The sequence below is a fragment of the Lissotriton vulgaris genome, chromosome 7 (genome assembly GCF_964263255.1).
Source record: "Lissotriton vulgaris chromosome 7, aLisVul1.2, whole genome shotgun sequence".
NCBI classification, from domain to species: domain Eukaryota; kingdom Metazoa; phylum Chordata; class Amphibia; order Caudata; family Salamandridae; genus Lissotriton; species Lissotriton vulgaris.
In genome coordinates this window covers 200,102,183-200,126,125 of record NC_141695.1, presented here as the reverse complement: position 1 = coordinate 200,126,125, position 23,943 = coordinate 200,102,183, and the positions used below count along the sequence as shown (strand labels likewise).

The window sequence follows — 23,943 nt, the reverse complement described above, 5'->3', positions numbered from 1 at the left end:
TACCCTTGGTAAGAGAGGACATAGCAGTGGAGAGTTCATGTAGAGAAAGATCTACCTCGAGATCCGGAAAATTAAGTTGAGGAGTAGAAGGTTTGGGCAAATTGTCAAAGTAAGATTGAAGAAGAGAAGACGTAGGTGAAGCCTCTGGAGTATACAAAGCTTGATAAAGTGATTGGAATTGGTCAAGGATGTCCTTATCTGTATGAAGGAGAATGTTGGTGGGGGAATAGATAGATTCATTAGAGGTACGCTCTTTACGAGATTTAAGGTAGTTAGGCAAGAGTTTATTATAACGCGCACTGTTGTGAAGAAGAAAAGAGGAAGAAGTATCAGTAGTGAGTTTATTGAAGGCAATCTTGGCATGGAGGAGCTCAGGTGACATGTGATTGGTAGAGGAAGTATAGAATTGATGTTCCAAGCATTTTATATGGGCTAAAGCAACTTTACACTTCTGAATAAATTGTTTCTTTTTCTTAGATGCAAAATCAATGATAAAGCCACGCGCCGTAGCTTTAAAAGAGTCCCAAAGGACGTGAGGAAGGGTATGAGGATCAGAGTTGAGCTGAAAAATTCATTAGTAAAGGAACGGAAAAAAGAAGAAAAATTAGGATCAGTAAGAAGTGAACAATTAAAGCGCCAACGAGAAGCTTTAGGAAGAGGAGGAAGCAAGTCAAAGTCAGTAAGAATAGGAGCATGATCCGAAATTACAATAGGTTCAATAGAGGAAGACAATAAGTTTTGAGATAGGGATGGGGAGAGAAAGATATAGACTAAGCTAGAAAAAGAGGCATGAGGAGGAGAGAAAAAGGAAAAGTCTAAGGTATCAGGGTGAGTGAGTCTCCAAGAGTCAGAAAGATGTGCTTGTGAGATAGTATCCAAAAATTGTTTATGAAGCTTGTGAGGGAAAAAACGGACAGAGGATTTACGATCCAAAAAGGGGTCAACTATCTGATTGCAATCGCCTCCTAAAAGGAAAAAACAACTTTATGTTGGAGACATTTGCCGGTGACTAATGGCTAAAAGGAAGAATCAAGTTGAGTAGGGCCATAAACATTAAACACAGTGATAGGAATTGCATTAATAAGCAACTTAGCTAAAATTCATCGACCCTCAATGTCCCTTTCCTCCAATAGAATTTTACATTTCAACTTTTTATGAATTAAAACAGCAACACCATTTTTTTTTGTTAACCGAAGGAGAAAACAAGACAGTACCAACCCAATTCCTCTTCAATTTTAAAGATTCAAGGTCAGAGAGATGGGTTTCTTGTAAAAGGACAATATCGGGGTTATAAGAGGATTAATGAGAGAGTACTCTCTGCCACTTAATAGGATTATTAAAACCTTTCACATTCCAGGAAACAACTCTAAATTTATAAACAGAATATACATAATAACTTCAAAAAGTGCAGAAGAACAAGCAAATATTAACAAGCCGAGGAATGAAAAAAGTAAAAGAGAAAAGAAGGGAGATGAATACAAAGAGGCTGAAGGGAGAAATAAGATAGGAAAAAAGAAAGAGAATTAGAAAAGAAGTAGGGAAAGAATAGACAGAAGAGACAGCACAAATTCAAAAGGATGACTGCCAAAAACATACCTGAGAGGGAGATACAAAAGGAAGGTGGGGAAATGGCGACACTTAACAAGGTGGACCAGCCGAAGAGCAGGGACACAACCACACCGGGACATCATAGAACCACAGGAAGGAGATCACAAGAAGGAGGGAACAAAGAATACAAATCTGTGGGAGGGAAGAGAAGTGGTTAGTACTAAACTTAGGACAATAAAATGCATTTTGAAATTTACAACAACCATTACGACAAAGTGATAAACAAGAACGAATATAGCACAAGTCAAGAGCAGAACTTGAATATGTAAGCGCAAAGGAAGGTTATAGAGAGCAACAACAAAACAACCAAGAAAAGAGAACAACAAAACAACCAAGAAAAGAGAACATGAAAACAATTACAAAACATCAAAAAGCATCCAAAAACTGTTCAGCCATTAGAAGAAGAGGAGGTCTCCATGCCACCGTTGGTTTGTAGAAGAATGCAATTTTAAAGTTCACCAGGATCCTGAAAAGTCCAAGTCTTATTTTGATAAGTGACTTTGAAGATACAAGGGTGGAACAGGCCATAACGCGCACCAAGGGAGCGCAAAAAGGGGTGAAGAGAGAGGAATTCTTTCCTTCTTGAAGCAGTAGCATTAGAAACATCTTGAGCAAGGAAAACACGTTGACCCAACCAGGAAACTTGACGTTTGGCTCTAGCTGCAGAGAGGATAGAAAGGAGATCAGTAAATTTCAGAAAGAGGATGATAACTCCGTGAGGCTTTGTTGAGGCAGCTGAGTGTGGGCCAAGTCTATGAGCTCTTTGAATACTGATGGAAGTGGATGGTGGCATGTCCAAGAGCTTTGGAAGGAAGGAGGTGAAGAAAGTCACCGGGTCATCCCCTTCAAGGGATTCTGGCAGGCCATAAATACGAAGATTGTTCCTTCTGTACCTATTTTCCAAATCCTCTGTATGCTGTTGGAGGGAGTAAACAGACATTTCGAGAGAGGAAATATGCTATGAATTGGATTGTATTTCAGGAACGTGCTGCTCAACTGAAGTGATCCGGCAGTCCATGACCGACCATCTTTCTTTCAAGAGTTGCATATCCTTATTTGTTTCCTCAATGAATAGACGCAATGCGCGTATTTCTTCCAGAATCAACTTCATGGAGGTGGAAGAAGATGTTTTGTCAGGGGAGGGAGGATCATGCTTTATGCGTTTGGAAGAAGATGCAGGAGGTGAAGATTTATTGGAAGTAGCATGCGCTACAGAAGAGCGATGAGGTGCAGAGCCAGCCATTATTGGTGGTGAGTTGGAAGCACACAAATCTGCAGAGGAAGACTCTTGAACACTCGTGGAGGGAACAAAAATAAATTCTGGTGTGCGCAGTTTAACCATATAAGTAAAATATGCTCCAAATTTATCTGAAAAACGTACAGGAAAGACACCTGGCACTCAAGCAAGGATAAAAGTCTTAAAAGTTAATAGGGCATGCAATGTGGGGAGTGCGGTGCAGCAAAAATAATGAGGCAATGCAAAATCCAGAGCCTGAGCTAAGCACAATCAAGTATGAGGGGTCCCATTGATAGCAAAGGAATCCTATGAGGAAACACTCCCAAAGACACCTGCTTGTAAAAGAGGCCTAGTAGTCACGAGTTATAGCTTGGGTTCCTTTGCACCTGGGAGTGATGATCAGATTGGCCTTAGTGGACCAGAGATGATGAACAGGGTTCTAAGGGCTGAAATGTTTTTAGAAATTGGCTGGATCCTTAGCATTGAGTGATTTATGATTCCAACAGAGGAACTTGAGACACTGTTTATGAACTGATATCTTGTGAAGGAATTTCAGATGGACAGAGATGAGTGCAGTTTAATCCATGCACTCATACCCACTATATTCTAAATGAGCTGAAGTTAAAGGGATAAGTACGACATTTAGAGAACTACAGCAGTCTAGCCCGGGAATTAAACCTTGCAGAGAATCAACAGCAGCCGAACAGATGCCACTGTCATTTGGTGAGTACTGCGTAGCTCATGTCAAAACGTATTTGATGAATGTATGCAGTTGAAAGTTGGGGCTGGTGAAAATTCAAGGTCCAATGGCCAGAAAGTCAGTTTATAGTAAGGATTTAACTAAAGGCAGTAATTCTTATTTTTAACTGATCGCACTCAAACTATTTCCTTGGGAGCTCATGAATTGGGTACCATGAAAGTGGATAGAGGGGTGCCCCCTCTTGCCAACCGTGCTAAAAACTTTGGCTTTCTTCTTCTGTCATATGCTGACAACACACAACTGTTATTTTCTCTGGCTCAAGATCTAAAGAATGTGAAAGCTTGTTTCTCAGCAGGTTTGATAACCATTGCATCTTGTATGACAGCAAATTGTCTCCAACTGAATGCCAACAAAACCAAAATCATGCTGTTTGGCAATGCCCAGCAGCCTTGGACACCCGAATGGTAGCATTCTGAATTTAGTCCAGCCCCTACTTCAAATCTCGTTATAAGAAATGTAGGCGTCCACCTTGACCAAGAACCCACCATGAAAGAGCAGATCGCAGCCGCTACTGGCAGTTGCTTTCACGTGTTGCAGCTGTTATGTCTTCCCCCTTCGTCCATATTCAGTAAGGAAAACACTTCTCCAGGCACTTGTCATCAGTCGCTTGTACTATTGTAATGCTCTATTGGTGGCTATAAATGAGACTGCTTTAAGCAAACTACAAGTTGTTCAAAACACAGCAGCACGTTTTATTCTTAATCTTGCAGCTAGGATGGCATCTGCCCCTCTTCTGCGCTCATTTAATTGGCTACCGTGTTGCAAGATAATCATCTTCAAGGTTTGCTGCCTGACTCACAAGTCCTTGCTGTGCAAAGCACCTAGCTACCTTTTTGCAAAGCCTGTTCACTATTTTCCTGGTAGAATTTTGAGATCTAGTGATAAATAAGTATGGGCGAATTTTGTGAATTCGCGATCCGCGAATTTGCAGATTTGCGAATTCGCAATCCGCAAAATTCGCGAATTCGTGCAAATTTGCGTATTTTTAATTTTTGCGTGTTCGCGGGGAACTTTGCGTGTTCGCGGGGCGCTTTGCGTGTTCACTTTTTTTTTCTTGCCTGGTACATCACTGCCACCCTCTTGTTTTTTATGCCCTTCTGCCCTCCGTACCACTTGTTTATGTGCCTTTCTGCCCTCTGCCCCACTCTTGTTTGTGCCCTTTTGCCCTCTGCCCCACTGGTTTCTGTGTCCTTCTGCCCTCTGCCTCACTCATGCCCTCTGTTCCACTTTGTGCTCTTCTGCCCTCAGCCATAAGTCAGCTTCAACAGGAAGCACTAATAGATAAAGTAAAGCAGGTGCTTGAGTTGAAGGTCAAATTAAGTTACACAGTCATTAATCACCCCAAGTTTGGGGTAATTAATGATTGTGTAACTGAATGTGAGCTCCAACTCTAGCACCTGCTTTACTTTATCTATTAGTGCTTCCTGTTGAAGCTGACTTTTGTAACTATTTTAGAGGCTCTGGCAGCTTGCCGGCGCCATTTTAAAATAGTTACAAAAAGTTAGCTTGAACTTTTGACCCAATCCGTTCCGCTCGCGGATTTTGCGGGAAAATCGCGAATCTCGCGGATTGCGAATTTACCGAACATCCGCAAAATCCGCGAGCGGAACGGATTTTCCGCCCATGCTTAGTGATAAAGCCCTGCTGGCAGTTCCACGAAGGAGGAAATTTCACTCGGGAGGGAGTTCCTTCTCTTACCTGCCCCTACTTCATATACACCAATGCACAGTTCATTTCAATTTTAGGAAAGTTCTCAAAATTGAATTATTTCAGGCCTAATCAATCAACTCGTCCACCCATTTTGCTGTGTTGCCCCAAGATCCCCCTCCCGGGATGATTTGTGTGCATTAGAAATCAAATTAACATTATTTGTCTGAATTCAAACAGGGGTAAGAGTAAGTCCACAAATGAGAGATTGTGCACATAAACACCTAACCTGGCTCTTTACATATTTTAGATCAGCTATAAACTGTCTGTGTATAGAAATAAAGTGAAGCTGAAGAACTGTAGTGAGTGAGCAGCTTCAGTGTTAAAAAGTGTGGGACTGAGGGCTGATTTCTGGTGTATAGCCCAATGTAATGCTTTGGAAAGTCAGCCCTAAGGGACTACTGCCCAAGGTCCTCCAATCCAAAAAGAAGAGAGGCATTTTAAATATTTCCTGAGATGCCTACTGCTGCTAACGGTTCCATCAGGATTAAGTGTGCCACAGTCTAATACAACGTAGAGAGGTGTTTAAAAATGAGTGCCTCATCTCCGCCCCTGTCAGGTGTCATCCCAATGTCATCACTTGCTAAAATTAGGACTAGAGATGGAAAGAGGTATGGAATCCAGATAATATAGGCAAAAATGTAGTAAGCTTCAATTTAGGCAGTAAGCGGACTTTTGACAGAACTTTCTATGATCTTTTCTGGGTAAAGAAGATAGATTGGCCTAGACTGTAATTGGCCAAAACAGAGGGTTCCTTTAGTAAGGGCAGGGCTATGACAGATTACCAGGTGAGAGAGAGTTTGCGAAGATTTGAAAACTGGGTTGAACTCATTTGCTATTTGTACCGGACATAGATGTAAAGAGGACCCAGAAGAGATATCAAGGTTTCAAAGTTTCTGAGGGTCCTAGGAGTAGTAATGATAGAAGGATTGTTGGAAGCAAGTACAGTGGTTTTTTTTGGTGAGGGCAACTGCCCAGGCAGAACCCTGGCAGGGCTGCTTCATAAACCCCATGCCTCTACCTTCATCTCAGACCTCCGTACTCCGGAGGGCCTTCTCCGCAACTCCCCCTTCGACCTCTTACACATTATGTCAGTGTTTTACGGCCGCCTCTACTCTGTTACACAGAGGGCAGTACCCATGGATCTTCAGGTGTACCTGGACACAGTACAGGTAGACTGGTTCTCTGCCGACCAACAAGAGTTCCTGAATTCCCCCATCACTTTGAAGGAACTAACCCAGTTATTTTCAGGATTGCCAGTCGATAAAGCTCTTGGCCTTGATGGGCTTAATACTGCTTTCTATAAAGAATACTCCCTGATCCTGGCCCCAAGGATTTTTGATATGTACCAAGATGCACTAGAAATAGGCTCACCCCTACATCTCTAAGAGAGGCTATCATAACCACGCTTCTCAAACCCGATAAGCCAGTATACCACTGACACTCTTATGGCCCTATATCTCTTATCAACACTAACAATAAAATCTTCGCAAAGGTGTTTGCAAATCCGTTGCTACTATTATTGCCAGTGATGGGCGACCTGACCAATCTGGTTTCATCCTTGGAAGGTTGACGTCTCATAACCTCTGGAACCTTTTAACAGTGATGCACCACCTATACCCCTGGGTCTCAGCTGCAGCTGCCCTACGGGACGCCACAAAGGTGTTCGATTCACTGGAATGGTTGTTCCCTTTCTTGTTACTTCAGAGGCTTGGCACCACAATTGTTGCGCAGATCCGACTCTTAACCACTCTCCATGTTGCTCGATATCGGAAAAGTTTCCTTGTCTCTGTCTTCAACAGTGTGGAGTGAACTCAAAGCTGCAATTTTGGTTTGGAGTTTGGTACTCTGGAGCAGCATTCAGCAACTCTGCTCTCACCACTGTACTATTACTAGGGTGGCTGCCAACTGGTAGAGTTGTGTCCAGATTTATTATTTGTTTCACAAATTGAAGGCACCATCATAGGTTCCTCATTAATTATTTTTTGGTATTCCGCTAATGAAAATGACATATATTCTGTGGTTATCAATATTGTGTGTGTGGAGAGGGAGTCCTTGGTAGTCCATATTTGCCCCTGAGGATTCCATCAGGAAAGGGGAATCACTAGAAGTAACTAGAAGGTTACTCTGATTTCTAGAGTAGAGCTCCCTTTAATGGGTCATTGACACCAAGCGATTTCTGAGGCTTTCAGCGGATGAAAAAATGGGGTGGGTTACTTATATGGCATATCCACTTTTTTGTAACTCAAAATTGTACTAGAAACACCAACGACATAAACGATGTTAGATGAACTGAAAAGAAAGGAAATTATACCTTTAACAAATTTAAGTCAAGGTCATTGTGACCATCTTATATTTATAGACATCTATGAAAATGAATGCTATTCAAGGTATATGATTTTAATGTTCCAGAAACTACAAACAACATGAACATCCCAATAAAAACTGCAGACATCAAATGCATGAGGAAATGAAGGCTATGCAGACATCCAGGGATGTAGAAAAAGCACTTGTAGTCTGGGTTAAATGATGTAAACTACTATTTGCAAAAGTCTACCATCCAATCAATGAACATTAGAAAGAAGTGCTGCCTCCTTGCAATTCCTGGAAGTCTTATCTCACTAAATGACCTGTCATCATCACGGCAACTCAAGACTTAATTCAGATTTACAAAGCCACGTAAGGGGCTATTTGCACCACTTTGTGTGAATTTGTAAAGAAATGTAATGCAATGCAGCAGCAACGTTGCAAAATATTTCTTCCTTCTCATTATCTCATTTCCTTGCAGAACGCATCACACATAAAACACATAGAAAGCGGAAAATGCTTTTTTAAAATTGTTTTATGTGCAGGAAGGCACAAAAATAATACTGACTATAACGCAAGCACTTCTGCACTATAGTGCAAGAGTGCCTGCATTGGCGCTAGGCAGCACATAATGCACCTGCACAAGGAGAGAGCAGAAGTACTCCATATAGTTGTGTATATATAGACCATGTCTGCTCTCTCTCTTTCATGCAAAGTGGCACAAGTTCCCATGCTGTGCCAAGTTCCATGAAATAATAATAAATGTGCCCCTAATTCTTGACCAACAGTTGAAGCGGACGACTTAAAACAGACCAGACTTGCATTCCCCTTGATCTCCACTTAATCATTCCTTCCTGAATATATCTTGCTTCAATTTCCACCCCTACATCATGTCCCCATTTCTCAAGCTCACTGTGCCTCCCCTCTTCTTCTGACCTCACCGCTTGGACCCTCTTCCAATGCTCATATCAGTTTGTTTTCCATTCCTTTGGAGCCCAGCTTATTAACCCTTGCCCAAATTGAATCTTACTCCAGTATTCATGCCCACTCCATGAACTCCGCCATGCATGCTCATTTCCCCTTCACCCTCCATAAAATGAACTCAAACTATATTGAGGTGAAGCTAAACTCTCTCCACACAAAACTAAAATGCGTCTGCCAGTTCCTCTCTCTTAGCGAGCAACCTACCCTTCTTTAACCACAATGGGCTCTCACTCCTGCTAACCAGAACACCTGTTACCAGCAGATGCATCCCTCAATGACACTAACACTCACACTAGCCATATCCCTTGCAATAATAATGGCCATAGTACCAGTAGATCCACCTATATCTCTGAAATACCGTAGAGAATCTACTCATCTCCTATAACAATGACACCCAATCCCCCAGATATACCAGTAAGACTATACTAAGATTCCTACATCACATCAAAAAGACCCTATCCCACCAATCCTCTAAGAAATATGTCAATCATAAAAAACCTCATCCTGATCCACTTGTCCATGATCTCCAGTACTGTGTCCTGCAAACTGAAGTCTATATGCCTCAACAGCAGATCTACATCCAAACATAATTATATTAAAAATGGTGATGTAAATAGTTCACAAAATCTTGCATGAAAATCTGGCTATCAGACTGGTCACCAGCCAACCAGGACCTCCACTTGCCTCCCAGCTTTGCAATGACACATGCAGATCAAAAAGGTAGACGAGGATGAGGAGTTGTAGTTGTCCACAAAATGTCACAAAATGTCAATTCAGGCTAAACCTCTAATGACAATTCTACTGTCATCTGAAATGAACTGAATGCATTCCTATAATAATACACACCATCTACCACACTCCCTTGTAGACGAAGTAATCATGCAGTAAACCGCTGCTCTCCCTCATCACACATTTTTCTAGTGGAGTTCAACCTCCATTGGGGAAATCCCCATGACCCAGTGACAGCAATACTAACTGGAAAGCTTCATCAGCAAAAATGACCTGTAACACACTTGCTCAAGTGCTACACGCTCTAAAGTGATCTACTCAATTGGATTATCACAAAAAAGGAAGCGTCAAAGGAGACTGCCCCATCACAGTCAACTGGTCAGACCACATCCTGATTCCCTTTAAACTCCTTTGCACTAAATCAACACTCTGGTGCCAACTGAAAAAAATATAAAATATGGATCAAAAACTTCAAAAACGTGAACCATCACACCCTATTAAACATAATATCCTCGAAATTAAGCTTGATCCCACTCAACCAAATCCCTGGTGTTCTCAGGACACCCCCGCGCCGCACGGCCACCAGCTGTGTGTGTACCCCTCGCCCCTCGCTGCTGCTCGCAGCCTCGTTGCTCTGTTTGCCTTGCCGCCCTAGCTGCCTGCCTCGCTGTTCCCTGCCCCGGCACCTCCGCCGTGTTTCTCGTATTATAGTGTCATTCTGCTGTATTTTTCATTGCCTTTGGTGTCTCTTTACTGTTGTCCCCCTGTGCCTGTGTGCATTTTTATTGCCTTTTTGTATTTATTTTCCTGTTGTCCCCCTGTGCCTTGCCCACCCCGCTCCCCGCTTCCCGCCGCCGTTCACGCGCCCACGCCCCCTTTTGTTTTCTGTCCTCCCCGCTCCCGCCTCCCAGCTGCTCCTCCCTCCCACTTAGCCATAAATGGCGACCGCGCGTACGCGCAGCGGTCACGCGCAGCGGTCACGCGCAGCAGGCACGCCGATTGTGCGCCAAAGGCGCGCCAAAGGCAAGCCCGTCTGCGCCCGTCTGCGCCTGGACCGCGCCCAGCGCCAGGAACCCTAGCCCCCACCGATACAAGACGACCCGACAAACCTAAGACGCCGCGGCCCTCAATGCACTCAATACCGGCCGGAACCCCACCTGCTGCCGGGCCGCCCCGAAACACTTCCACGGACCCTTCACCTGCACAACCTGCAAGTTCACCTGCCTCCGAACCTGCACCGCGCCCGACAAGCCAAACTTCAGCAGCGACCTCAAGTGCATCCTGCTCAACACCCGCTCCGTCCACAGACAGGCCGTCGAACTCTGGAACCTCCTCAACACAACATCACCAGACATCGCCTTCCTCACTGAAACATGGATGAACGCCTCCTCAGCCCCCGACATCGCCATCGCCATCCCGGACGGGTACAAGATCATCAGGAGGGACCGCGTCAACCAGACTGGAGGAGGCAACGCCATCGTCCACAAGAACACCATCCGCATCACGACTGACGCCGACGACACCCACGCCACCGCCGAACACCTCCACTTCCAAATTCACACCGACCCAAAGACGACCCTCAGAGGCACCCTCATCTATAGACCCCCGGGACCACGCACACAATTCAGCGTAGACATCACGGACTTCATCAGCCCACACGCCCTCCCCTCCACCGACTACATCCTCCTAGGGGACCTCAACTTCACCTGGGGAGCAACAAGGACCACAACACCGTCACCCTGCTGGACAACCTCGCCAACCTCGGACTGAAGCAACTGGTCAACACCCCCACCTACTACGCCGGCCACACGCTTGATCTCGTCTTCTCATCCAGCAAGCACATCACCTTCAGCCACTCCACCGGACTCCACTGGACCGACCACAGCTGCGTCCACTTCAGCTTCAGAAAAACCACAACCCACCACCACCCGCAACAGGTTCCTCACAGAAGCTGGAGCAAGATCACCGCCGACCAGCTCACCACCTCCCTCAGCCAGAACCCACCTGCCAGCACACCGGACCCCAACGAAGCAGCCCGCAACTTCACGCAGTGGCTGACCGCCTGCGCCGACAACCTCGCACCACTGAAGAACCCTCCCAGCAGACCCAGAAGCAAGAAGGCCCCCTGGTTCACCGACGAACTCAAGGACTCCAAAAATACCTGCTGCACCCTCGAGAAAGCCTGGCTCCTCGACCAGACCACTGACAACATGACCGCCCTCAAACACGCCACCCGCAAGCACCACCAACTCATCCACACCACCAAGAAGAAATCACTGAAGGAGCGACTGGACAACAACACCCACGACAGCAAGGAACTCTTCAGCATCGTCAAGGAGTTCTCCAACCCCAGCACAGCAAATAACGACATCACCCCTTCACAAGATCTCTGCGACTCCCTCGCCTCGTTCTTCCACCGCAAGATTGCCGACATCCACAACAGCTTCGGCGCACCACCCACGCACCCAACCGTCGAACCAACGCACCCCACCGCCACCCTCCGCACCTGGACCACGGTGACCACCGAAGACACAGCCCGCACGATGAACACCATCCACTCCGGTTCTCCAACCGACCCCTGCTCCCACCACGTCTTCAACAAGGCCGACTCCACCATCGCACCCCTACTCCGGGACGTCATCAACACCTCCTTCAACACTGCCACCTTCCCGGAGAGCTGGAAGCCTGCCGAGCTCAACGCCCTACTGAAGAAACCAACAGCGGATGCCACCGACCTCAAAAACTTCCACCCCATCTCGCTCCTCCCTTTTCCTGCCAAAGTCATCGAGAAGATCTCCAACAGACAGCTTGCCGCCTTCCTCGAGACGAATGGATCCCTCGACCCCTCGCAGTCTGGTTTCAGAGCCAACCACAGCACCGGGACCGCCCTCATCGCAGCCACCGATGACATCGGAGCCCTGCTCGACAACGGGGAAACAGCGGCACTCATCCTCCTGGACCTCTCCGCAGCGTTCAACACTGTCTGCCACCGCACCCCAGTCCAACGCCTCAGCAACACCGGCATCCAAGAGAAGGCACTGAAGTGGATCATCTCGTTCCTCGCCGGAAGAACACAGAGAGTCCGCCTCCCCCCGTTTCGATACGAGGCCACTGAAGTCATCTGCGGCGTCCCGCAAGGATCATCACTCAGCCCCACCCTCTTCAACGTCTACATGAGACCTCTCGCTACCATCGCACGTTAACACAACCTCAACATCATCTCCTATGCCGACGACACCCAGCTGATCCTCTCCCTCACCAGAGACCCCGACACCGCCAGAACCAGCCTCCACGAAGGGATGAAAGACGTCGCCGAGTGGATGAAGAACAGCCGCCTGAAACTGAACTCAGAAAAGACGGAAGTCCTCATCCTGGGACCATCACCCTCCACCTGGGACGACTCCTGGTGACCCCCATCCATGGGCACCGCACCCAAGCCAACAGACCACGCACGCAACCTAGGCTTCATCCTGGACTCCTCCCTCTCGATGACCAGACAAGTAAACGCCGTCTCCTCATCATGCTTTCACACCCTCCGCATGCTCCGCAAGATCTTCCGATGGATCCCGACCGAAACCAGGAAGACGGTCACCCAGGCCCTCGTCACCAGCCGACTGGACTACGGAAACACCCTCTACGCCGGAACCACAGCCAAGCTACAGAAAAGACTCCAATGCATCCAGAACGCCTCCGCCCGACTCATCCTGGACATCCCCCGACGCAGCCACATCTCCGGCCACCTGAGGGACCTGCACTGGCTCCCCGTCAACAAGAGGATCACGTTCAGGCTCCTCACACACGCACACAAGTCTCTCCACGACCTGGGCCCCAAGTACCTCAACGACCGCCTGACCTTCTACACGCCCACCCGCCAGCTACGGTCTGCTATCCTCGCCCTCGCTGCCGTACCACGCATCCGATGAGCCACCGCCGGAGGCAGATCCTTCTCCTACCTGTCAGCCAAGACATGGAACCCCCTCCCCATCCACCTCCGGCTGACCCAGGAACACCTCGCCTTCAGGAGACAACTCAAGACCTGGCTGTTCGAGCAGTAGCGGACCCCTTCCCCCAAGCGCCTTGAGACCCTTCCGGGTGAGTAGCGCGCTATATAAGTGTTATGATTGATTGATTGATTGATGCTGCTCTATCCAACCTGACTCAATCCTACTTGAAGGTGCCAACGAGATGGCAATATTGAAGCATAAAAGAATAGGAACAAAAAGCCCCACAAATTCGTTTTCAAGAGTCTTGAATGACTTGTTTTTTAAACTTTGCAAACATTATTAACTTTTTGAAGTATGCTAACTTTTTTAAAGCATTGTGTTAAAACATACATTAAATATCAGGGTTGACTAGTGGCAACATTTACCTGGATAAGTCTTTAGCACAAACGCTTTTAGCTAGAAATATTTACTACAAGTGAGGCTGTGTAAATTTCAATATATCTCCAGAATGGATACATCTTGAATAATTAGCTGAAATTGATAGCGAAAATGTAGTGAATAAAGTAATAGAAAATGTAAAAATTGTTGGGTTTTGCCAGTATTTTTCAGTTCTGCCCCAGCTCGCTTTAAGGCTTCATTGCAAGTCTGGTGGTCCACAGAGAGCTAGGCTTGTGGGGCGCAGCGGTCACCATCTTCCAACCACGCCATTATGACCAGGGCAGTCGGCCTCCCTGGAACCACTGCAAAGGAGGTGGTGCGGTAGTATTGAGGTCACTATATGCTTGACAGTGCAACCACTATGGAAAGTGTGGTAGTGAGGAAACAAAGGGGACCCTACATGGCCCCCTTTCGTCCTCATGCCATGTGGATGCAACAGGGGGCCACAACATGTGCCCCCCTGTGTGCATGTACACCAGTACCTGCATGTCATGGACTGCAGTAGAACATGCCGTGCAGGCACTACCTTTGTTATTCACATTTCAGTGCATATTACATAGGCACCACCCTGGGAACACCAAAGATCTGCCCACCAGACAAGAAAAAACTCTGGATTTGGTAGGCGGTTTGTACCTGGGTTTGCAGTGGCGGGAGCGAGGCGATCCTGCTCGTGCAATGCCAAACGCATAATGAGGCCCTATCTGAATATCACCTTAACCACAATAGCTATGGCTTCTGAGTGGGAATCCTCTAATATGGAGATCAATAGCCACCTACTGAGAAGTCTACTTTATAACAATACCGACCATTCAATTCGGGTTGGAGCAGCCACAGTTGCAAGTGTTAACACCAGGTTGCTGGCAGCACCGGTTTAGGTTGTTGATTGACACCATTTCACCATTAATACGCAAATAAGGAAGGGAATTTAAAACATCTTACTCCAGGGATCGAGTCAGCATTAGTGTATCTCACCCCAAAAGACCTAAGCCAATTACAACATCTACTATTTCATCTATGTCCTGAAGAAGGTACTAAGGATAACAGCTGATTAATCAGTGCCTAATTGGTAAAAGAAAGATTGCTTGTGCCTGAAGCTCTGCTCCAAAAGTCTGCAGCCCCTGGAGTAAAAGCATTGAGATGCAGTACATCAATACTGGTAGTCTTAGGTCTATCTCATGCCTCTTTAATCCACTACCAGGCACACCTTTTCCCTTTATCCCACTCTTGCATGCTCCTGCTTTCTCCCTTTGTAACCATTCTGCTTTTTTTCTTTTCCTCTGTCTTTCCCATCTGTGTGTTTTTCTCTTTCCTGCGCTAGGTAAATATCTGATGGGGAATAATAAGTGCTGGTCCCCAAAAATAAGTGCCAGTGACCACCATTGGCAACCATTGGCTAACATTAAACACTGGATTACCACCAATGCATTGATTTGGTATTAAAAATAACATATACTCCTTACACTACCAAGAAAGGGGCCTCCCCCTTAGTCCTAAAGGGTCGCCTCATCCAAAATACTCAGAAAGCCTTGTCCATGGGACATCGATACATGACGGCGACAATACAATGAGCACATAGACAAATGTAAGGAGTCAAAGTACCATTGAGCTCCATGCTCTGGAATTCACCAAGATGAATGTCATTGTGGTATTAACCCACCACTGAGGCTACAGTGTTACCAGAGAGACAACCTAGTTGAAGCAGTACTCAGGACTCATCCCGGCTGCTACCCCTTGGATTCATTGTATTATAATTGTACTGTAATTAAATTTATATAGCGCTTACTAGCCCTGACAAGGCGTCAAAGCACTTTTTGGCCAGTAGCATGCTACTCCAGACCCAAAAATGATTAGTATAGTGAAAATGTAGTTAATTAGAGCGGTGAAATGATGAGTCTGTTAGTTGAATTGAAAAGGATAAAGAGATGAAGCATGAATTACATTCCTCAATATGTCCCATCCCTGCAAACTCCCTTTGGAGCTGACAGGCAGAGAATCCCTCTATCACTGAGAAGAAAGGGTCCTACTACTATCTGCCCAAATGACGAGGAGGAGAAGCTTCCTCAAGAAACAGGCGTCCAAATCAGCCAGCATCGCTACCAAATGAGGCTCAAACTAGCAACCCCTTTGATCTCTGGGACTCTGGCATCCAAGCTTCTCACCCCGATGCCCTAAGGTTCAGTATTCCACATCTGTGGGGGGTGGGATGTTGAGTAGTGGATGGCTGTGCAATAGCACACCAGCTCTAGCTCTTACAGACATTTGCCCGAAAAATCTGGGTGGTGCTCAGGAAGATAAAAGGCTGATTCTGGTCCTTCTGCATTTGTTTTTGTATTGGGAACATCTGTTCAGGAACCTACAGTGTATCTGACACCCAACAGGTGTCACACATGCATGGGCCTGTTGTGTAAGTATGCATATCTGATTCTCTCTGGTACCACAGGGCTGTGTGAGCACTTCTGTGTTATCTGTTAAAGGGCTGCTATTAAAAGTCAGCATATTTCAAGCTGTGTTTATGCCCATTTATAACTTACCGTTCCTCTCCTACTCTAATGTTTAGAAAGGCTGAACATCTTCTTTTGTTTACCAAAATGTCGGCCACAAACAGTTCATCATGTCCTAGTTTTTTAGAAGTCCCAGAATGCATAAAAATAAAAACAGGACAGGATGAGCTGCCAACCACTTGACACCTCCCTGATATCACCATGTGCAACATCACCCTGTGCATACCTGCTGTATAATGACATGTGCATCCTATTACACAGCACTATGTGTCCCAATGTCTAGCGCTCTGCATCCCTTCTGTGCCTCTGAACTCCACATCCTTCTGCACTCCTCATGTAAAATACACATCACATTCCCTAGTGCACCCCTGCGGTGCCCGTGTGTGCCCCCAGAGCACAATATTCTGTACTCACTCCCTTGTTACACTTCATCCTTGCTCCCCACACACAACACTTTGTGCCTTCTGCTGCACATTAATCTCCACAGAGATGCCGAAGGAGGGATCCAGGGATGCTCTGAGGATATTTCCCTGGAAACAAGAAACAGGTATTTAAAATGCAATTGGTCTCGCAATGACATTGTTTTGAGCTATTGGCATTGAAAAATGTATTGGTTTTTTTTCACTTAGTGAAGCATTAATCCCCTATTGACCCCCACAAATCTTTTCAGCATGTGCCCATCATAAAAAAGAAATTGCATCTTAAACATTTTGCAACAATTCCATAGTTTCACCGCAGTTCTAAATTAAATTGTAAAATAAAATTAATATTCTCATAATAATAGCACATTGAATGTATTCAAATAAGATGTTATTCTTAAATTTTTCAGATCGCTTTGAGAAAATGGGACAGCGTGAATGGCATATGATTGGGGGTGGGGGGCATTAGGAAACCTCCAGTGATCAGACCAACCAATACGTGAGAAAGAAGGGGAAAGGCCAGAGTGATAAAAAAGATAGATGTCTGAGGAAATGGACAGAGCCACAGACAGGATGACTGGAGATAACAAGTAATATTGTGGACTGTCGCCTTCTGGAGGGGAGGAGTGTTCCTCGAGGCAGTTGGTTCTCACATTCCATTTCACTATTTTTAGCTCATCTGTGCCACCACATGAGAAAAGTAACCATTTTCAGACCCACATTGACCGCACAACAAAGAGTCCAGTTCAAAGTGCTGGCAGTGCCTCCTTTAAGCAACCCGGACCCAACTAACTAATCATGAGGCCAGACATCACCGGTCCACAGAAAACAGCATAAAACACCCAACTTCAACAAGAAACACACTGGTACATAAACAGCTCCCCACTCACAAGGCATGGCAGCCACCCACCAACCACCCAACTTGTTTCAGCCTCGCTGGCCTCACCCTGAGGTGGAGGTGAGATCTTGCACCTTAGGGCGCTCTTTGGAATCTATACCTTGTCAAACCTCTCTACGGTGGCCATGGCCTTTTACAACAAAAGCTTTGACTGAACGGTGACACCTATCCCCCGCCTACACTACACCCTACGAGCTCCGACATCAGGTCCAGCTCAGATCAAACCAACTGTAAATAGGGGGGTGAGTACTGGCAGTGCCAACAAAGGAGTCAGACCCAGCAGACTATACCATCCAATCAAAGGGTTGGAAAGTATCATAATCTGGCACAAAATGTGGATCTCTCGCCCCCCTCACTGGATCATAGCAAATCTCCCACAGTTCCACAGAATCCCAAAAAGGCATCTTTCATGAGCAATAACGCAGAGCGACTACGACACTGATTGCCTGGATGGGCCAGAAACACCAGAAGCTCCTATTTTGACGTTTTTTTATGTAGCGCTCGTGGAGATTAAGTTATTAACCCAGAATACTCGAGACTCGAGCCCGGTTTTCGAGTACCAAAGTCGGCAGCTCTGGCCATTAGGCCACATTCTTCACAATACTAGAAGAAGCTGAGTCAGTGCTTAGGCGACTGAGGGTTTAAGCGCTACAGGGGTAGCCCACTCTGCCCCTTACCTGGGTGTTGGCCGGTTTCCTGAAGTGGCGTTCCCCACAGCACGACTCGAGGTGCTTCACCAGAGAACTAGAAGTAAGCGAGGATGTCGACTTACAGCCGGAGATATTGACCTGGAAACGGAGGAACCGGGTTCGGGCCTCGGCGCAATATCCAGTGGCATCCAGGTTTTGGGGTTGATGCCTGAGTCGCAGTGAAAGGACATGAAAATTACCATTGAGGTCCGGGTCTCTGCAGCACCCAGATGCCGTGAGGAGGTCACAGGGAGGCTTCGGCCTGTTAAGGTGAGCGCAGGCCAGAAGTGTGAATAAAGGCTCTTATAAAACGAATCGGTTAGCGGGCAGCATGGTATCTTGAGGGTATTACTGGTCAGCACTGAACATGTTTAATTGGGTATTTGTTAAATTTCAAGAAGAGAGTTTGCCCAATAGAATATTACCAGCCAGTTAACGTGGGAAAGGATGTCGCGTCGCGCCTAGAGCTGCCGGCTTTGGAGCTCGAAGAAGCGGGCGCGGGATAGGGTCCACCATCCAGTGGCAAAAGTAAGGGGTGCTCATGTAAAGCACTTCGATGGAGGAAGAATTCGGGACTGTCTTACATTGGTCTTTGACTGGTTCCAACGGAACAGTCTAAGGGCCAATTCTAGCAAGTCCGAGGTTCTGTTTTTTGGTTGCGTTGTCGATCCGGAGTGGCAGCATTGGTGGCCGTCCGACATGAGCCCTCCTGCACAGTCTTCGTTGGTGGCTAAAAATCTGGGTGTCAAGCTGGACAACCAGCTGTCGCTGCGAACACATATTCTGGGTCTGGCGGGCACCTGTTATGGAATTTTGAAAATGCTCCATAAATTCCTGCCCCTGCTGTCTGAGGAGCACAGGCGTATTACTGTGCAGGCTCTCGTCGGCTCTAGGCTAGACTATGCTAATGCCCTCTTCCTTGGCCTCCCTGATTACCTAGTTCAGCGCCTACAGGTGGTACAGAACTCTGCCGCCCGGGCTATCTTTGGCTTGCGTAGACGAGCCCGAGCTTCCGGGCTGCTACAGGCATTACACTGGCTGCCTATCCGGAAGCGGATCCAGTTTAAGTCACTGACTCTGATGCATAAAGCCCTGTTTGGATCAGGGGCCGGATACCTGCGGCGGAGACTGGCCTTCTATCGACCAGTCCGCTCCTTGCGCTCGGAATCCCTTTACAAAGCGGTGGTCCCTCGGGTGAGGAAGGCCCGTATGGGAGGACGCTCTTTCAGCTGCAAAGCTCCACAGCTGTGGAACTCGCTTCCTCTTTCGCTGCGCAGCACTGCCAATTTGTTCCAGTTCAGGAAAAGCCTGAAGACTTGGCTTTTTAATCTTTAGGCTGTTCTTATTGTTTCAGTTTCAGTTCTTTTTCTTTTTCTTATTTTTCTACTGTGTTGTGTTATTTTTATTCTGAGCTGCAGGTGGAAAGCGCCGGGACACTCTTTTTGAGTAGCCGTGCGCTATACAAGAGCGCTATAACATAACATAACAACATAACATAACAAGCACTTAAGGTCATTGCGGCATTATTGAACCCATTATTGAACCCAGCTCCCCCCACATCGTACCTCAGCTGAGCCGTAACGTTAAATAAAACTTTCAGCACAGAGCGTGCTGTGCTGCACATTCTTGGTGCCCTGAATGTGTTTAAGTGTGTTTGTGTCTGCACATGGTTAGTTCTTGAGTATGGGAGAGGTTGTCGCATGGCGCCTAGAGCTACCGCCATTGGAGCTCGAAGAAGCGGGGGCGGCGTAGGGTCCACCATCCTGTCGCATAAGTAACTGGTGCTCACGTAAAGCGCTTACGGTCATTGCGGCATTATTCAACCCAGGTCCCCCCGCAGCATACCTCAGCTGAGCCTTAACGTTAATTAAAACGTTCAGCACAGAGCGCACTGTGCTGCACACGCTTGATGCCCTGTGGGTGTTTAAGTGTGTTCGTGTCTGCGTGTGGCTAGTTCTTGAGCATGGGAAAGTCAAAATTGTGCATGTCTCAAATTCATGAAGGGGCCTCTCCTATCCATGGTGGATCAGTGGAAGGCTGGACATCCAAATATGGCTCTAGTTGGGATGGGCGGAGCCCCCTCAATACGTTAGAGAATCGGGCAAAACAGCGCAGAGGAGAGAGCAAAAAACTGAAAAGTCACACTTTACACGCTTTGAAACTTCTTGTTTATATTTGCATTGCTCTTCCACTTTAGGTAAAAGCGCAATGCATAAATAAACACGCGGCTGAGTGAAAACAGCTGGCCCACTAATAAAGATAAGAAATTGCTTTGTGATCACTGCAAAGCAGACAAGCCAATCTGGATGGGCCGGACGTAAAGGCGAAAGGGTGGCAACAAAAATCCCCCATTTCCAATGGCAGGCCACCGTTTAGCATAAATGGTGACCCAAGCCAATGAAAATGAGGGGCGGGGCTTAGAGTCCCCTTCTGAAAACCCCTTATCCACAATATCTCTCGCCAGTGAGCAACGCATGTGCTGCAACACTAGGCGAGACCTAAAAACTGGATCAGCACACCACCCTAGAGTATCTTAGCTCTGTGTAAGGGAAGTCTGCTGCTCCTGCACATGCTATCACTTTCATCCATGTAAGGGCAACTTGCGTTGCTGTGCAGATCTCAGCTGTAACTGTTCTGAGATTCAGGGTAGATGGGTCTGCTGCCTCGGTTGTGTGTGTCTGGGAATCTTGCACTGCTTCTGCATGTCATATACATGTTTCATGTGTGTCAGAAAGGATGCAATGCTGCTGCTCATGCAGTGTGTTTTCTGTATGTGAGGGGAACATGAATTGTCTGTTTGTGAGAACATAAACTGATTCTACCCATGATGTATTTGTACTGTGTGTATGTATGTCTGTATGTATATGGTATTTCTATAGCACAAACCTGCCATAAGGCAGCGGAGCGCCGTATATGGTCAATGAAAATAATAAAATTAGTGTCTGTGTGTGTGTATATATACCAGGATATGCTGTTGAGCTGCTCCCCAGTCTGACGTGGCCTCTGTTTTTGAGGTTTTTGAGGAAAATGTATTCTGTTGATACCCTTGCTCCACTGGTGCTAATATGTTATTTTACAGGATAATTTAACGTGTTGTGTTCACTGTTATTTCTTACGGCGTTAAATTGGAAGATTTCTATTACATCAAAGGGAGTAGTCCAGGAAGAAAGAGATTCTAAATGGATTTAAAAGGCTAAGGTGAAGGGTACTCCTCGGAGTAAATGCCTAATTAGAGTACAAACATCTTCCATGTCTATGGTAACCCAAACTCACAAACCCTGAGACACTAACAACCACACTCACCAACTAACACATTGATGTACTAACCCATATATACAATCTCAGGAGAGTACTTTTAATTTAATTCAGCAAACTGGGAATAACCGCTGGCACAACAGCTGCTGAACCTCACATTGGTCTTTATCTCCTTTATCTGTACATCATAAGGTAATTAATTCATTTTCCCTTCACTCTTTGAGAACAATGTCCCACTTTCTCTTTCCAACAGAGGGTGCAACCTTCCTTCCTTTTGGTCTCTTTTATTCAACTCCAGGCTGGTTTTCATATGGTTCCTGGGAAAGGATAAGTTCAACAATTGGACCAACCAGCGCAAACCATGTCCTTATCTGTGCATCCCCTCCAAAAGAACTCTTTAACTTCCCCTCTCTACCCTGGTTCACACCTGTCTGGGAAAGGAGAAAGCAGCAATCAGGGTATCCACTGGGAAGGCTGGGGATGTATAGCAAGGTACCAGATTGGACCCCCTGAAGTAAGGGCAGGTGAACATACCTCACATCGCACAGCTGAGACTTTGCTCCACAACTTTGAGTTTCTGTTGCATGCAGAAACCAGCCTCCTGCACTGCCCTTAGCCACTTTTGCACCAACTGTGGGAACTAGACAAAAATAAGGGTATAAATCCTGTGTGTTGTCTCTGGAGTCCCGCTTGTAGGACTGGTCCTTTATTCATTCAATGATGGTGTATTGATTCAAGCCCTTTTGTAGAACTGGTTCTTTATCGATACGATCGAGGTTGATTGATTTGGGAGCCCTTCTTAAGGACTGTAGCCATACAATGGTGGTATGTTGACACTGGAAACTTTCTTATAGCAATATTCCCTCTCTTTTCTGCATCTTGGACCTGAGTAGGCTACAATTACCCTTTTGCCATTTCCCAAAATCTGAAAATTGCTGTCTAAATATCTATTTGATTTTAGCCTGATTTTAGAAATAATTATAAAATAAAACGAGTCAATCACTGAAAGTCTATTTGCAAGTGATCTTAACATGTCTAAAAAGTTATGTTATTATATCTATTGTGTTAGTAAAACAATAACTAAAGTAATACCATGTTAGTGTACTTTTAACATCTTGATATTAATATCTATAAAGTCTCTTGGTAAGAATCGTGAAAAAACCTAGTGCTGCATGCAGTGTCAAAAAAGCAAATGATAACAAATCCTAATTGTTCTATGTAGGAATCAGAACCAACTCAAAGTTCTGAAGAGGCAGAGAAAGATGAGAAACAGACGAAGCCTAAGAAGCCTAAGGTAAGCTATCAATACTAATTTACTTGGAGTCTAAATATGTATGCTGAAGCTCCCTCCACTCTGTTGTACCAAAGGCATGGCAGGAGCCAGATAGCCAGTTTATGTAGGTTAACACATTATAGCTTTATTGAAGATGGTAGGTTACAGGTAAAGCAGTGCCGGATGTATTTTGCACAGTGCAAATCAGTAGATTTACAAACCATGAAGGTTTATTTCCAGATTAGCAAAGTTACAAACTCAAATTGCTCAGCTTAGTCATAAATCAACATTCTCCTTATAAAGGCCTTGTTTGGTCTAATCCAAAATGAGGCAAAATAGCATATACAAAAGCAAACTATTTAAATCTAGGCATATGCAAATCAAATAAAAGTCAGCTTCTCCTGCTGTGAAATTCTTTAATGCTAAACTGAGGATTCGAATGAAGTCAGCTACGTTAAGCAGAAGGTGTCAGCAAGTAAAGCTCCTAAGGGCAGAACCAAATGAAGGTTCAATTGAGTAAATGAGAAGGATGTGCTCAAAAGCCTTACTCTTTGAACAGGTGAAGAAACAAGTACCAGGTTTCACAAGCTAAAAAGGGGTATCTGATTTCAAACAAGTGGGAAAGTATATCTTATTATACCTAGCTCTACAATACGCAATTAAAGATCCAACTTCTACTGTGCAGAACAACTCCCTTTGGGTCCCAAGAGGTTGGGGCCAATCAAAATCCAGCATTTCCAGATGGCCTCATCCTCCTCCCCAGTGATCTCACAAGGAAGCTCATAGCTGCATGGCCTTCAGGAGATATACAGTAAAGGATGATATATCACGGTCAGCCTGTCCCAGACACAGATATAGACAACTCATTATTCACCTTTCGGTGGAACTCACATCATTAAACAATTCTTACAGAAACAGCAACAATTATAACTACTATAGCTTGGCTCCTAAAACAAGCGAAAGGTGAAGAGCGCACAGCATACAAAAACATATTTGAAGTATTAGTATGAGTAGTTTAACTTAGGCCTACATTGACTATGGCTAACATAATGTGAACACTCTTTAATTATGGTTAGCTATAACATAAATGGCACACCTTGAATATGGATACATATAATAACTGTGTTAATCAAAATGAAAAATAGTGAGAGAGAATCATCAATTTCCTCCTTCTGATGGCTCAAAGAGCCCTAT

At 45.7% G+C, this 23,943-nt stretch overlaps 1 protein-coding gene across 1 annotated transcript in view; it reads left to right on the top strand.

Annotated features, from left to right (window-relative positions):
• LOC147701189 (uncharacterized) overlaps positions 1–23,943 on the top strand; it is a 170,759-nt gene that overhangs the window by 16,444 nt on the left and 130,372 nt on the right. Inside the window, exon 4 of the mRNA XM_086929315.1 lies at positions 22,699–22,770. Within this exon, the coding sequence (XP_086785441.1) occupies positions 22,699–22,770 (72 nt within the window). The remainder of the gene's footprint in view (positions 1–22,698; positions 22,771–23,943) is intronic.